This window comes from Electrophorus electricus, chromosome 25 (assembly GCF_041902795.1).
Source record: "Electrophorus electricus isolate QZ-2024a chromosome 25, ASM4190279v1, whole genome shotgun sequence".
NCBI classification, from domain to species: Eukaryota; Metazoa; Chordata; class Actinopteri; order Gymnotiformes; family Gymnotidae; genus Electrophorus; species Electrophorus electricus.
This window is the reverse complement of record NC_137521.1, coordinates 12100001-12117500: the sequence shown is the minus strand read 5'-3', so window position 1 is coordinate 12117500 and position 17500 is coordinate 12100001. Positions and strand designations below refer to the sequence as shown.

The 17500-nt window shown below is 45.1% G+C and overlaps 1 protein-coding gene across 4 annotated transcripts in view; it reads left to right on the top strand.

Moving 5' to 3' along the window:
• doc2g (double C2-like domains, gamma) overlaps positions 1-17500 on the top strand; it is a 37312-nt gene that overhangs the window by 10412 nt on the left and 9400 nt on the right. For 3 of the 4 annotated variants that reach the window (XM_027025893.3, XM_027025892.3, XM_081707602.1), the window contains exons 5-8: positions 3457-3566; positions 9784-9910; positions 10001-10057; positions 10612-10736. In XM_027025893.3, coding sequence (XP_026881694.1) covers positions 3457-3566; positions 9784-9910; positions 10001-10057; positions 10612-10736 — 419 coding nt within the window. Of the gene's footprint in view, positions 1-3456; positions 3567-9783; positions 9911-10000; positions 10058-10611; positions 10737-11371; positions 11586-17500 lie in introns of those variants that run through there. The other variant, XM_081707603.1, reaches the window with a different exon arrangement.

The window sequence follows — 17500 nt, the reverse complement described above, 5'->3', positions numbered from 1 at the left end:
ACCATACTCCAGAGTTGGTGGATGGGGTGTTTCTCAGAGCGAGGTGTTTCTCAGAGTTGGTGAGCAGGGTGATTCTCAGAGTGGGTGATTCTCAGAGTGGGTGATTCTGAGCCCTCACTGGGCTTCCCTAATGAGTGTGCTTTGCTGATTTAATGCTAATTATTCTGGTGAAACATAATTGGCCAGCTTGGCCAGGTTTGTGAATGTGACACCTGCTTGTAGTTGTGTGTGTGTGTGTGTGTGTGTGTGTGTGTGTGTGTGTGTGTGTGTGTGTGTGTGTGTGTGTGTGTGTGTGTGTGTGTGTGTGTGCATGCCCAGATGGGCAACAGATTTTGGGGGGAGACTGGGAGAGACAGAAGGGAAGGTGATGAGTGGTGAGTATTGGAAGGAGAGGTGTGTGTGTGTGCATGTGTGTGTATGTGTGTGTATGATGGGGTGGTTCAGCAGTGGAAGCCTGTTGCTTTTCTCTGTGGGTGCACAGACGCCTCTTCTTAGGGATCCTGAGGGAAAGCAAGACACTGGAAAACAGTGAGAAACAGCACCCTACTATACTCCACCTCACCCTACTACTTTCCAGCTCTACTACTACTACACTCCACCTCACCCTACTATAATTCACCTCACCTTACTACACTCCATTACAACCTACTCCACTTCACCTCACCCTACTACACTCTAGCTCACCCTACTACACTCTAGCTCACCCTAATGCACTCCACTACACCCTACTCCACTCCACCTCATATCATACATCATATTATATTCTGCTCATCATATTACACTCCACTACACTATATTACACTAGTCTATTACACTCCATTAAACCCTAATATACTCTACTACACCCTACTACATTCCAGCTTGCCCTAATACAATCCACCTCACTATACTACACTCCAGTACACCCTACTCCACTTCACCTCAACCTTCTACACTCCACTACACCCTACTACACTCCACCTCACCCTACTACACTCCACCTCACCCTTCTACACTCTACTACAACCAACTCCACTCTACCTCACCCTTCTACACTCCACCTCACCCTACTACACTCCAGCTCACCCTAATACACTCCACATTCACCATACTACACTCCAAATCACCCTAATACACTCCACTACTCCCTACTCCACTCCATCTCACCCTTCTACATGCCACTACACCCTACTACACTCCCTCTACACCCTTCTACACTCTACTACAACCAACTCCACTCCACCTCACCCTTCTACACTCCACCTCACACTACTACACTCCAGCTCACCCTAATTCACTCCACTACACCCTATTCTACTACACCTCACCCTACTACACTCCAGTACACCCTACTCCACTCCACCTCACCCTTTTACACTCCACCTCATCCTACTCCACTCCACTACACCCTCCTACACTCCACAACACCTTACTACACTCCACTACACCCTTCTACACTCCAGCTCACCATACTACACTCTACTACACCCTACTACACTCCACTACAGCTTGCTACACTCCTCACCCTGCTACACTCCACTACACCCTACTACACTCCATCTCAGCCTACTATACTCCACTACACCCTTCTACACTCCACTACACCCTACTACACTCCGCTACACCCTTCTACACTACATCATATTATACTCTGCTCATCATATTACATTCCACTACACTACACTCTATTACACTTTAATACACCATATTACACTACATTCCAGTACATGCCAATAAACCAAATTACACTACACTCTATTGTACTGCACTACACCATATTACACTGCACTCTGTTACACTCCAGTAAACCCCCACAAACTCTATTGCACTTCACTACAGCCATTACAACCTTCTACACCCAAAAGAACCTACACCAAACAACTGCCTGCTACACCCACCTACACCCCACTGTACTCCACTACACTATACTGTATTACACTCTACTATACTACATCCCACTATACTCCACTACACCAAATTACACCCCTTACAACAAACTACACCCTACTGCACCATACTACACTTCTCTATCCTGTTACACTCCACTGCACTCCACTACACTCCATGACACTCCCCTGTACTCCCCCAATCCTTGCATATGAACTATATGGTGCTTTGGTAATTGACGAAAATATGCCACGGGATTTGATGAGAAAGGACAGGACAGAGGTCTGAAGGGTTACCACTGCTTGGTCAGCCTTTCAGGTGTTAGGGTCATGACTCAAACGACACAAACATCGGACCCTGTGTCCCGTGCCCTTGCCTTTCTGTTGGCTAACTCAGTGAGTTGGTGATTAGCAGTAATGTTGAGGAGATTTCTTATTGGGTTTACCTGTCCCAGAGGCTTGTAGGCTGTAAAGGACAGGGGGACGTGTAGTGGAAGAAGGCTCTCCATGAAATTGCTGAGGCCAGAACATGGACATCATGCATGGACATCATCACTGTATCAGAAAGGCACTGCCAGGTGCACAGAGGTTGTCCATCCAGGTGCACTGCACTGGGACTGTCTGGCCAGGTACACTGCACTAGGACTGTCTGGCCAGGTGCACTGCACTAGGACTGTCTGGCCAGGTGCACTGCACTAGGACTGTCTGGCCAGGTACACTGCACAGAGACTGCCTGTCCAGGTGCACTACACTGGTACTGTGGCCAGGTACACTGCACTAGGATTGTCTGACAAGGTGCACTGCACAGAGGCTGTCTGAACAGGTGCACTGCACTGGGACTGTCTGGCCAGCGTGCTGGGTAATGGAGGCTGTGAACACTGCAGGCTGTGGGGAGGGCAGGGTTGATTGGGTTTCAGCAGCACATATTACTGTGTTTATATTTACAGCCTGTGTTCTGATTTCACACCCTACGGAGAACTGAGGCACTAATTACACTTTCTTACTGACTCTATAATTGATTCAATTCATTAAAGTTCCCATTGCTTCTCGCACCCCTCAATTCAACTGAAACCAGTTCATTTCAGTCCAGTTAAATTCAGTTCAAGTAAGTTAAATTAATTTCAGTTTAATTGATTTTGGTGTGATTTACTTCAATTTAGTTCAGTTCAGTGCATTATGCAGTTCAGTGCATTATTGTTCCTTTATTGCCAAAATTACCCTAGCCATTAAAGAATGAACTCAAAAAGTGAGGTACTGACAAATGTAGCTATGTTATTTCTAGCCCTGTAATGGGTGATCTCAGAACAGTTTAATGGAGCAGAGAGTGTTTCCTTCACTGGTTCTTTCTTAAACTGTTATAATACAGTTGTTCTCCATATACAGTTTTACACTGATAATTTAATTATACACTAATAATAATCATCCTCTCTCTCTGTCTCTGTCTGACCTCTATACAGTCTACAATTACACAGTATTAATATAGTTTAATATAGTTATACAAGATCTCACAAGCCCCTCCCCAAAACATTTTCTATCTCTTTCTCTGACTCCTCCTCTCTCTCTGTCTCTCTCTGACCTCTCTCTCTATCAGGCAAATAAATTGCGCACTAAAACCTTGAAGAATACTTTGAACCCAGTGTGGAATGAGACGTTGGTCTACCATGGCATCACCGCTGCTGACATGACCACCAAAACCCTCAGGTATGAGCTATAGTCCATCTGGCTATGAGCTACAGCAGGTGTGGGATCTGTAGTCCTCACTCAGGTGTGAGATCTGTAGTCCTCAGTCAAGTGTGGGATCTTTAGTTCTCACTGAGGTGTGGGATCTGTATTCCTCAGTAAAGTGTGGGACCTGTAGTCCTCAATCTGGTATGGGATTTGTAGTCCTCACACTGGTGTGGGATCTGTAGTCCTCACTCAGGTGTGGGATCTGTAGTTCTCACTGAGGTGTGGGATTCCAGTATGAGGTAAGTCATTATCGTTGTCTTCCTCTCTCTTACAGACTTTAAAATAGTGCAAACATTTCTGTTGGGTGGATATGTGTGTATGTGCTTGTGTGTGTATACATATAAATGTATATGAAAGAAAGAAAGAAAGAAAATGGATCTGTCACGGTAGACCGGTCCCCTACAGGGGGGACACGCCTCCGCCAGACCAGGACCGTACCACTTACCTCCCCCGCTCGCAATCACCTGTCTTCTGACAGGAGACACCTGCGTCTCATTAACCCCGCGCACTATTTATACACCCACAGGTTCAGAGGGACAGCGTTGCACATTAGCGGTCAAGACCAAGCTCGTCTACTGGTGCAACACTGCTCCGTTCCTGGAGACCACCTAGACTCGTAGTCGCTACTTTATTAAAATGGAAAATAAAGAACCTGTTGGTGCAACAGGATGACAGGATCATGACTGAATAATAATAAAGAGTGGGAAATAATGACTGAAAGAGTGAAGTGTAGGGTGATGATGAGGGACAGAGACAGTTAATAAGAAAGAAGGAAAGAAAGAGAGCGATAAAGAGGGTAGAGGGAGAGAGAGAAAAAGAGCTTTCAGTGTTACAGCTGGACAGGGGCCTAAGGCAAACGTGAACACCTCCACTTCCACTACCCCCACCCCACACACACAAACACACCCATACATGTAAAGTGAGAGAGAAAGAGAGACCAGCCTCATTCAGATACCAGCCAGGCAGCTCCCACCAGGAAACTAATGAGTGTGGCAGACAGAGGAACAAAGATTATTGAGTGTCTGCGCACGCACGCACGTGTGTGTGTGTCTGTGTGTGCGCCGAGAGAGAACAAGGACTACTTAAAGCTATATACAGGAAGCACAATTTATATCTGCATGCCAGGAAAGCATTTCAGTTTCATGTCTCTGGTTTATGTCATGGCAGCGATGAAAAGACAAAACCTTCACTTTCATCCTCCATAGACATGTGCGTGTAGCTAACTGTGGGAGTCTGGAAAACAGGCGAGAATACCCTCAGGCTCAAGGACCTTCCTGCTCAGGTGGGGCTGCCTCAGCAGTAGCTGAAACTCAGGAAAATAAAGTAATGGGTCCGAGAGTGAGAGTGCCATCTGGCAGCTCCTGATGAGTACCCCGCCTGCTGATCCCAGGACAGTTTGGCTCCTTTAATCACGCTGTATGTAGAAAGTCAGACAGAAAAAGAATCAGAGCGAACAGCAGACCTAGACCCCCCTAGTTGTCCAGATCCTTCTCATACTGCACACTGTACTGCTTATAAATCATTTTTGCAGTATTGGCCTTTAAGATGCTAATATCCCAGAAAGCTGCAGTAAGGACTATTGTGATGCTGATTTTGCAGAAGCCTTCAGCATGCAAATGTTGTTTCTCTCATAGCATCTTTTACTAGGTTCTATGAGCATCCTCACCGATCTCTGACATTGTCCATCAGAACTCTGGGGGTGTTTAGATTAATCATGACACATACTCCAACAAGTATAAATATTTTGTTGGCTCAAGGTCATAGAGGCCAATCTTCTACCATGCAACTGCAGGGATCCCCAGTGGGTTTGGTAGCAGGGGTGAAAGAGCATTTTACCACACACACTCTACTCCAGTGTGTGAGTGGGGTGAAGGAGCATTTTACCACACACACTTTGCTCCAGTGTGTAACTGGGGTGAAGGAGTGTTTACCGCACACACTCTGCTCCAGTGTGTGACCGGGGTGAAAGAGTGTTTTACCACACACCCTATGCTCCAGTGTGTAACTGCGGTGAAGGAGTGTTTTACCACACACATTCTGATGCACTCTTCTGTGCAGTCGCTTGAAACGTCAGCACCTCATTAGCGCTGCCACATCTGGAGTGTGACAGTGCAGTGTGCTAACCTCCATATCCACTGCTGTTCTGACAGAGGGACAGAGAGACATAGGCTGGTGAGAAAATGAGATAGTGAAAGGAGGAAGAAATTGGGAAAGTGATAAGTAACCCTATAAGTGTTGGTTGTGCAGAGACTGTGCTCCTTGTCTGGACATACAGAATGCACACTGATGGGCTGATGTGTAATATACGGGGGGAGGATGAGTACACGCTGATGGGCTGATGTGTAATATATGGGGGAGATAAATGCTCACTGATGGGCTAATGTGTAATATACAGTGGGATGATTGCACACTGATGGGCTAATGTGTAATAAATGGGGGGATGAGTACACACTGATGGACTGATGTGTAATATATGGGAGGTGAGTACACACTGATGGACTGATGTGTAATATATGGGGGGGTGAGTACACACTGATGAACTGATGTGTAATATATGGGGGGGTGAGTACACACTGATGGGCTGATGTGTAATATATGGAGGTAGGATGAGTACACACTGATGGACTGATGTGTAATATATCGGGGGGGGGGGTGAGTATGCACTGATGGGCTAATTTGTAATATACGGGGGCGGTGAGTACACACTGATGGACTGTGTAATATAAGAGGGGTTGAGTGCACACTGGTGTTGTCAGGTTCTTTGCTTGTCCACAGATTGCTGCGTACTTTCTGTGGACCTGTAGAAGTGTTTATAGAATTGAGTGAGCTGTGTTGTGTATCTGGGAGATAATGATATCTGTGTGAGGAGATGTGGGAGTCAACATAAAATGAGTTCATGCTCTGAAACCAGCCAAACACTCAAGAAAGTTGTGAGGGTGTCACTTTCAGATCATGGACAGGTGATGCCAAATACCGGAAACAGAGCTTGGAAGTGAGAATCCGCTGTCTATAATGTGTGAGTGTGTGTGTGTGTGTGTGTGTGTGTGTGTGTGTGTGTGTGTGTGTGTGAGCACGATGCCATTCTGGTGTTAACATCTGGTGGGTATGACTAATCTATCTTTGGATGGAAACAAAATGCAACGCACATCACACACAGTGTCATCTGCCTTTCTGCAAGCTTTCACACACACTCCTTCTCTTCCCTTCCTCCATTACTTCTTCTCTCCCTCTCTCTCTTACACTCTCTCTCTTCCTCTCTCTCCCACTCTCTCTCTCTCTTTATAATAATATATAATTATCAAAATTAACAGCAAAGCTTAATTATCAAGTGCAAACTTTGGTAGTTTGGGGGGGTTAAGGCTTTATCCAGAACCTTCCTGCTGCTGAAGGTGAAGCAGATGTCCTGCCAGCACCTGGACAGAGAGTGAGAGTAGTCAAAGGTACCACAGCACAGTGACAAGCACAAAGGGCAGATGAAGGGCAGTGCCTGGTGTGTGTGGAGTATGTATGGAGTGTGTGCAGGGACTGATGTGGGTGGAGTGTTTGCAGGGACTGGTATGTGTGGAGTATGTGTAGAGTGTGTGCAGGGGCTGGTGTGTGTGGAGTATGTGTAGAGTGTGCAGGGACTGGTATGGAGTATGTGGAGTGTGCTAGGAGTGGTGTGTGTGGAGTATGTGTTGAGTGTGTGCAGGGACTGGTGTATGTGGAGTGTGGGTGGAGTGTGCAGGGACTGGTGTGTATGGAGTATGTGTAGAGTGCAGGGACTGGTGTGTGTAGAGTATGTGTAGAATGTATGCAGGGACTGGTGTGTGTGGAGTATATGTAGAGTGTGCAGGGACTGGTGTGTGTGGAGTGTGTGCAGGGATTGGGGTGTGTGTGTAGTGCATAGAGTGTCCCTTTTATTCTGACTTCATGCATTTCTGCTATGTCTCTGTGTCTGTCTCTCACTGAGTGTCTGTCTCTCAATGTGTCTCTGTGTGTGTCTGTCTCTTTGTGTATGTTTTTCTCTCTGTGTCTCTGTGTGTGTCTGTCTCTGTGTGTGTGTCTGTCTCTCTGTGTGTCTGTCTCTCTGTGTGTCTGTCTCTGCGTGTCTGTGTGTGTCTGTCTCTCTGTGTGTCTGTCTCTGTGTGTCTGTGTGTGTCTGTCTCTCTGTGTGTGTCTGTCTCTGTGTGCGTGTGTGTGTGTGTCTGTCTCTGTGTCTCTGTGTGTGTCACTGTCTGTTCCCTGTAATGTTTGTATTCTAATCTACTGCTCTGTCCATTTCTCTCCACTTCTCCAGTGTGACACTATTTCTGATGCTTGTTCTTTCCCTTTTCTCTCCCACCTGTTTTCTGTCTAAGTGTGTTAGTGTGATGTGTGAAAGGTGATTGTGTCTCAAGAGTCAAGAGCATGTTGTCTCAAACGATGTTGCCTCTCTCTCTCTCTCTCTCTCTCTGTGCCTCTCTCCCTCCCTCCCTCTCTGTCCCCCCCTCTCGCCCCCCCTCCCCCTCTCTCCATCTCTCGCTCTCTCTCTTAAGTCAAGATGGCTTTATTGGCATGACTGTACAAAATACAGTGTTACCAAAGCAACTTCACACAATAATAATAATAATAATAAAGCACTACCACCACCAACTGTAATAGCATTAATAATGTTATAATATTATAAAATATTATTATAGTAGTATTAATAATATTACAATTAATTTAGTATTATAGTAGTATTAATATAATACTACTACTACTACTACTACTACTACTACTACTACTAATACTAATAATAATAATAATAATAAACATAACAGTTTTGATGTAACTTTAACAAGTCAGTAAGAAATTAAGATAACTACTTAATATTTAAACATTTAGCAGAGGACTGTGTGTGTGTGTGTGTGTGTGTGTGTGTGTGTGTGTGTGTGTGTGTGTGTGTTTGTGAGAAGTAGGAACGAGGAGAGTGAAGTTTGTTACTGACTGTCTTTCAGACGATGACATGTTGTTCAATATTTTGCAGTAAGGGTTGGTGTGTGTGTGTGTTCTACTCCAGTAAGGGCTAGTGTGTGTGTGTGCTCTACTCCAGTAAGGGTTGATGTGTGAGTGCTCAGCTCCAGTAAGGGTTGGTTTGTGTGCTCTACTCCAGTAAGGGCTGGTGTGTGTGTGTGTGTGTGTGTGTGCTCTACTCCAGTAAGGGTTGATGTGTGAGTGCTCAACTTCAGTAATGGTTGGTGTGTGTGTGTGTGTTCTACTCCAGTAAGGGCTAGTGTGTGTGTGTGCTCTACTCCAGTAAGGGTTGATGTGTGAGTGCTCAACTCCAGTAAGGGTTGGTTTGTGTGTTCTACTCCAGTAAGGGCTGGTGTGTGTGTGTGTGTGTGTGCTCTACTCCAGTAAGGGTTGATGTGTGAGTGCTCAACTTCAGTAATGGTTGGTGTGTGTGTGTGTATGTGCTCTACTATAGTACGGGTTGTAGTGTGTGTTCTACTCCACTAAGGGTTGGTGTGTGTGTGTTCTACACCAGTTAGGGTTGGTGTGTGTGTATTCTACACCAGTTAGGGTTGGTGTGTGTGTGTTCTACACCAGTAAGGGTTGGTGTGTATGTGCTCTACACCAGTAAGGGTTGGTGTGTATGTGCTCTACTCCAGTAAGAATTGGTGTGTGTGTGTTCTACACCAGTAAGTGTTGGTGTGTATGTGCTCTACTACAGTAAGGGTTGAGGTGTGTGTTCTAATCCACTAAGGGTTGGTGTGTGCTCTGCTCCAGTAAGGGTTGATGTGTATGCTCTGCTCCAAGAAAGATTTGTCATTTTTCTCATTGGGTCAGATTATTTAAATTTGGGATTATGTTTTGTATTTTTAATGTGAAAATGTTTTACATTTATCACAGTAAAGTCGAAAGTGCAGCTCTGTCCCACCCTCACCTGTCATGCAGTGATCACGTGTTCTTTCCTCTCTGGACATCCTGATCTTTCTGTGTCTGTCCTTTTCTATAACCAGACTGAGCTCACTGAGCCTGGACTTGGGTAGGATCTGTCACTCTGCTTTGTGTCTCAGACTGTAGGGTTAGGAGATACTCTGACAATTCAGACTCTCTGTTTTGGGTCCGATAACACTCCAGTTTACTTTGAGCTTTAGTTTCATAGTCCCAATGTTCCAAATAATTCTTTTCCAGATAATTATCTCTATTTCTCTCTCCCTGTCTGTTTTTTTTTTTGTCACAGGCTGTGTGTGTGTGACATGGACCGTTTGGGCCGTAATGAGTTTATAGGGGAAGTACGGGTGGCCCTGAAGAAGCTCAAAGAGGGAGAAAGCAAACGATACAACATGGGTTTAGAAAGAATTGCACAGGTATGTGTGTGTGTGTGTGTGTGTGTGCGCGCGTGTGTGTGTGTTCTGATGCGCTGATTCTCAGATATCTCTCTTTTTCCCCTCTAACAGACTCGAGAGGGCAATACCCAGATGGTGGATCAGAGTTCACAGCTAGCAGAGGAGGAGGTATGATTATGGCATAACCAGAATGACAGAGATTATACAATAACCATAATGACTGAGATTAGACAATAACCACAATGACAGATATTATACAATAACCAGAATGACAGAGTTTATACGATAACCATAATGACTGAGATTAGACAATAACCACAATGACAGAGATTATACAATGTCCATAATTACAGAGATTATACAATAACCATAATGACAGAGATTATACAATAACCACAATGACAGAGATTATACAATAACCATAATGACTGAGATTATGCAGTAGTCTTAATGTCAGAGATTATACAATAATACAATAACTATAATGACTGAGAGATTATACAATAACAATGACTGAGATTATACAATTTTGACAAACCAGTGAAAAAAGTGCAAAAGGTTATGTAAAAAGAAGGTGTGTGTGTGTGTGTGTGTGTGTGTGTGTGTGTGTGTGTGTGTGTGTGTGTGTGATGCACAAGAAAACTGGAGGCGTGGTTCATTTTTTTAATTCTCTCCCTCTGTCTGTCTGTCTCTCTGTGTCTGTGTGTGTGTCTCTCTCTCAGCGTGGCCGTATCCTGGTGTCACTGTGTTATGTGGCAGAGAAGTCTTGTCTGGTTGTCGGCATTATCCGCTGTGCACACCTCGCTGCCATGGACTCCAACGGCTACTCTGATCCCTTCGTCAAGATGTGAGTGGGAAGCTGTGAAAAGTGGGAATCGGGTCAGTGTAGGGATAGGATGATTAGAGTTAGGATTAGGGGTTAGGGTTAGTATTAGGGTTAGGATTAGAGTTAGGATTAGGGTTAGGGGTAGTATTAGGGTTAGGATTAGAGTTAGGATTAGGGTTTAGGGCTAGTATTAGGGTTAGGATTAGGGTTAGGGGTAGTATTAGGGTTAGGATTAGAGTTAGAATTAGGGGTTAGAGCTAGTATTAGGGTTAGGATTAGAGTTAGGATTAGGGGTTAGGGCTAGTATTAGGGTTAGGGGTTAGGATTAGGGGTTAGGGCTAGTATTAGGATTAGGGTTAGGGGTTAGGACTAGGGGAAGGATTAGAGTTAGGATTAGGGTTTGGATTAGGATTAGGGTTTGGGGATAGGATTATTATTAGTGTTAGTATTAGGATTAGGATTAGGATTATGGACAGAATGACTGATTGTGGATTTGTGCAAGGCCCGCTGGGGCACTGGGGAACGTTTTTCTTTTTAGTTTAAACTTTCTCGAAGTGCCCTTCTTATAAATAACAGTTAAATAAAATCTCTCTCCCTCTAATTATCTTTCTCTCTCTCTCTCTCTCCCTCTCTCTCTCTCACACACACTCTCTCAGTCTCTCTCTATGTTGGAGAGAGGGCTTGGCAGTATCTGCTGCTGATTTTCTTGTCTGTCGCTGCATAATGTGAAGAAACAATCTATGTGTGTTTGTGTGTGTGTATCATATCTTAGTTTATTATATCTGATTACTCTCTCACCAATTTATTCTTTACTAGTTCAATTTATCGATAGGAAGTGAGGAAGTAAATGGTAGAGAGGGGTGGAGGAGGGGCAGGTTGAGGTGGAGAAGGGCAGAGAAGGGTGGATGTGGTAGAGGATGGGCAAATAGAAGGGTGGAGAGGTAAAGGTAGGGCAGTTAGAGGGGTTTAGAGGGGTAGAGGGGTCAGATGGAGGTGGAGAGGAGTAGAGGAGGGGCAGGTAGAGGGGTTTAGAGGGGTAGAGGAGGGGCAGGTGGAATGGAGGGGTAGAGGAGGGTTGATTTGGTAGAGGAGGGGGAGGTAAAGGGATGGCGAGGGGTAGAGGGGGTTAATGGGGTAGATGAGGGGCAGGTAGAGGGGTTTAAAGGGGTAGAAGGGGGTTGATGAGGTAGGTGGTAAAATGCAGATGGTCACTGTGTCCACACTCTATGTGCACTAGTACTGTCTTTTTTTACGTAAGTACAGTATGAATGCATTGTTACTCATTGCTGTGCAGTTTTTACTTTACAGTTAATGACAGTTTCAAAGAAAGTTTCGTTCTCTGTGTCCTCGAGGTACAGCAGTGCTTTATTAGCACTGATACCGTGGATTACCATATCACCAAAGTAAATGAGGAAAGCAAGTGGAAGATCAAGGTTATCAGTAAGACCCCCACCCACCAGGCAGACGCAGGCACTGATGTGTGCCCCCCCCCAGGGCAGACGCAGGCACTGGTGTATAACCCCCAGCAGACGCAGGCACTGGTGTGTGTGTGTGTGTGTGTGTGTGTGGGTGTGTGTGTCCAGGAAGACACAGACACTGATGTGTCTTCCCCCCAGGCAGACGCAGGCACTGCTGTGTGTGTGTCACCCCCCCCCCCAGCATTTGCCTCCTCTGCTCCGGGATGCTGGGCACTTCATCACTGTCCCCGCTGGGCTGGAAACCCGGTCCTATGCTGTACGTTCCCTTATGGAATCCCTCATTCCTGCATCGCTGCATCTATTCTAAAACCCTTTGGTATCTTTCTTCTAGTTGCAGAGGAACACATTTAAGCCTGATCAGATGACATCACTGGAATGCTAATTCAGTGCGAGCGGCCGAGAGGCATTGGCATGTTCTGTCAGAAGCAATTATCAACTCTCAGTGTAATGTGTGTGAGAGCTCATTTCTCCTCCTGTTTGTGTGTGTGTGTGTGTTTGTGTATGTGTGAGAGAGAGAGTGGGGAGAGAGAGAGAGAAAGAGAGACATAGACTGTGATCACATACATGGCCCCTCCCTGCCCCTCTCTGCCCCTCTCTGCCCCTCCCTGCCTCTCTCTGCCCCTCTCTGCCCCTCACAGCATGAGGCTATAAAGTCTGTGTTCACTTGCTTTAATCCCTGCTTCACGTGACAATTGTGAGTCATGTGTGACTCACAAGAATGACACCTTGTATTAACCCAGCGAGACCAGAGTTGATATCACATGGCAAACTTGTTTTAACCCAGAGAGACTGGCGTTAAAATATCACATGGCAAACTTGGAAACACTAGGGGAACCTTTTTGAAAAGTTTTTTGAAGTGGAGATGATACAATACAGTGACTACAATACAAATACCAAGATCACATTATCAAAACACTACACATTAAGGGAAGGTTACTCTTGGCGTGAACTTTGTTGGGAAAAACCTTCCAGGTTTTCTATGTGGTTCTGGTTTTGATGTGGATGTACCTCTTATCCAAGTGGGGGTTATCCAAGTGGGGGTTCAGAGTCTCCCTGGGTGTGTGGTGGATTATTTCAGTTGGCTTTCACCATCATTACTGACTTTGTGTGTGGAGCCCCTGGTGGTTTTCAGCACACATAGCAAGATGACCCACTTCACTCTTGAAGGTGCTCTCATTGTTGTGTATGAGGTGTGTATGAGGTGTAGGGGAGAGGAGAGAGTACACAACCTGGATGGGTCCCAGTGATGAGGAACGGGGACCCTGACACAAGCTGCCTCCTGTCTGACAGGAAGTCTACCATCCAGTGGCAGATGGAGCCCTTCCACCCTTCCTTCCCACTGTTCTGGCGCAACCGTGCTGACAGCTCGGCTGAAATTTATCGATGTCACTCTGGCATAAGAGCCAGGAGAGTCCAGATGAGGAAGGACACAGTAGATACTCAGGCTGACAGAGTCATCTGCTGAGCGCTTTGCTCTGTAGGCAAACTGTCGTGACTCAGGGTGGGGATCAGTGAGAGACTTGAGGTCAGATAAACTCAGCAGTTCACAATATTAACTTATGTCCCAATCACTGATAGTTTCACATTATATGATTTCATTACAGTTCTGGGAGTCCCCTTTATCGTAGAACACCACCAAACTGACCTTTTTGAGAGAACACCATGTCTGAGTGTGTGAACGAACTGTGTCATGTACTGCCCGATAGAGTGGCCTTCCTGCTGGGACAGTGGAGGGAAAGGAACTCCCACCGTCAGCCATCATATGACTCATCATACAGACGAATGACAGTGACACCCAACTAGAAGGAGAGATTGTCTGGAAAGACCTGCATAGTGTCACTGGATTAAGAGGAGAGAGCGAGAGAGAGCACGTGAGGGGGTCAAGTATGAGGTGTGGCTCTGATATAAAACAGTATTAGAACAAGCAGCTTATGCACACATATACACACACACGGCGAGGATAATCTCCACATCCAGGTCAGTAGCAGGAAGCAGATTTATTGAAAGTTTCCACAGCCATGTAGCTCATGGAAATGCTTCCTCTGTGGGTGGAAACAGTGCCTTCTGAAACCACGCAGCCAAGTGGCTGGGACCGTCAGAACATCGCTGATGGGACTGTGTAGCCAACAGTTGTGTGATTGCATTAGATCTATGTGACTGCTGGTCCACAGAGCTGTGCTCTATTTTAATGATGCCCACAGCACTGTGAACTAATTAGCATGGGAGAGAGGGCGGTGTTGCCGTGTTCGCTCTAATTAGTGCAATTCCACGGGACATGAGTTAGATGCAGGCTCTTTCTCATCACGTGTTTCACGTTTGCTTACCTTCCTCACTGGAACGTTCCCTTGCTCTCTGAACAGAGCAGGCCCATGTTCCCAGCATGCAACTGTGTGCTTACTTATGGCATGTCCAAACACGCTTAGTACTTTTTTTCCAAAAATAGAGAAACAAATGTTTGTTTATTTAGAAGCAGGACACGTACACAAACACGTAGACTCACACATGACCCGACACACCTACACATACACAAACATACTCATGTGTACTCATGCACAAACACTCACAGACTCACACAGGACCGATCACATATACACAAACACTCACAGACTCATGACAAGACAAATGTACACATACACAAACACTCACAGATTTACGACCAGACACACGTACACATACACAAACACTCACACTCACACACAAGCAGGCACATGTACACATACACACTCACAGACTTATGACCAGAAACACGTACACATACACAAACACTCACAGACCCATGACCAGACACGCATACACATAGACACTCGGTCTCACACATGACCAGACACACGTACACAAACACTCACAGACTCACACACGAACAGGCACACACATACATACATAAACACTCACAGACTCACACACGACCAGACACATTTACGCATACACAAACACTCACAGACTCACACATGACCAGACACGTGTACGCATGCACAAACACTCACAGACTCACACAGGACCAGGCACATGTACATATACACAAACACTCAAAGACTCATGACGAGACACATGTACACATACACAAACACTCACAGACTCACGACCAGACACACCTACACATACACAAACACTCAGAATCACACACAACCAGGCACACGTATAAATACACAAAAACTCAGACTCACACACGACCAGACACACATACACAAACACTCACAGACTCATACCCGACCAGACACACGTACACATACACAAACACAAACACTTACACACAGGCAAACTCATAAATGCGCACACACACACAAAGACACACACACACACACACTTACACATAGCATGGGAAAGGTCACTGTGGTTTACCTTTTTACCGCTTTAGTGCATCTGTGAAGACCCTCACAGTGTCCCCTCACAGTGTTTTAGAATGATGACCCATCAGCTCCACTTTCACAAACTTTAGCTTGGTCTTGGCCCAAAGCCCCTGTCTCATGTGTAAATAATGGAGTTTGTTTTCCAGTCCCCCTGCACTCATTAGACATAACACCAGCCAGTTAATAGCCAACACCGGCTGCATGAAATATTGATCAGATATTAATTAATCTCCTTTAGATGCCAGCACACAGACGCTAGCTACCCGATAAAAGGCAGTGCATCACACTGGCATGTACAGCATCATCCATCACCCAGACAACAGGCATTAGATCATGTGCGCATCATCCATCAACCAGGCAACAGGCATTAGATCGGACACCAACAAATGAACACCCCAGGGTTCTAATACAACACAGTTAACAGGGACAACTCACACATCCATTATCTTACTAAGCCATGAGTGAAGCATATGTATTAATATAATATTAATACACTATTGGTAGTGAGAATATGGTACTGTAGTAATGTAATCTTCATCCTAATGCACATGTATAGTTCCTCCTCAGATCCGTTTTTCATTTCTCTATATCTGTACTGTCCATCCACATTTCCCAGAGCCTCTTTCAGTGTCTCTCCTGCTCTCTCTCTCTCTCACTCTCTCAAACACACACACACATACACACACACACACACACACACACACACACACACATACACATACACACACACACACTGTAGATAATAAATAAACATAAATGCAAGGGATTGCTTTAAGATACAGCTTGCTTGTTTTCTTTAAGGGTGACACAGTTATAAACATATTGTGCAAAATGTCTTCATTTCTTACCATTTTCTCTTTAAAAGATGGCATGTAGGTTTTTAACGAGTTTTAAGAAATCTTGTGTGTGTATATTTGGTGTGTGAGCAGAGAAAGTCTCTGTCTCTGTGTCTCCTGAGCTGTACTGAATGCGCGTCCATTCTTCTCTGGACTTCCAGGGTTTCTGACAACAACCTTCTTCTGTCTCCTGGTTATGGGCACTAAGTTAAGGCCTGTCTTTCTTTGGGATTTTTTATTTTAATCAGATAATCTGCTAAAATGTATTCTCCATTCAGTCATAATGTATTAAGTGAAGAAATTTCAGTGCTCCAGTTTCTATTCCTTTTGGTGGGTTGTGACTAACATATTGAGGTTTGGAGGAGGTGTATTGTCAAGGTGATGTTTTTGTTTGAGCCGTCTGAGGGGGTGCGTTTGTGGACGTAAGCAGTTACTCAGATATGCTGTGTGGGAACACAATGTTATGGCTTTTTTTAAGATGGGGAGAGAGAGACAAATTTCAGCCTGCTCTGCTCTGCCTGGTGGATTTGCTATGTTATGACTTTTTCTTAAGATATCTTTACTAAATTCTAAATGCATTTTTTTGTCTGTGGGATTTGTGTCCTATAGAGACTTTTTTTTTTAAATAAATAAAACCTTGCTGCTGTGTAGAGGTGTGGGTTTAATATTGTCATAGAATATTTTAAATCAAATTTGAATTGGTGGGTTGTTATGGTAAGACTGTGAATGCATTCATATGTGCAGGAGTCCTGTGTGTGATGGCATAGTGCACTACACTGCAGCCTAGCACCGAGCAGTAGGGGAATCTGCCTACAAACCCAGTCCTTTACATAACTAAAGGATGTTTTTCATATTTACCGGTTACACTGTCATAGCATTGTTTCTGTGTGCTTTTACCGGCATGGCAGAGAGGACCTGTTTAGGGGTCTGAGCGAGTGTCACTCCTCTGGTGAGGGGGCCACGACTTTTTCTCATTCCTTTGACTTCCATCCTAGCTGGCCGTGGTTTTCTGTCTGCCTTTGTTTACATCCAGCATGTGTTACATATCACCGCCCATCCTATCCAGTCCGCCCAATGTAGGCGTCTCCACCTGAGTTACCATCCTCAGTTATTGGCTCTGCCCC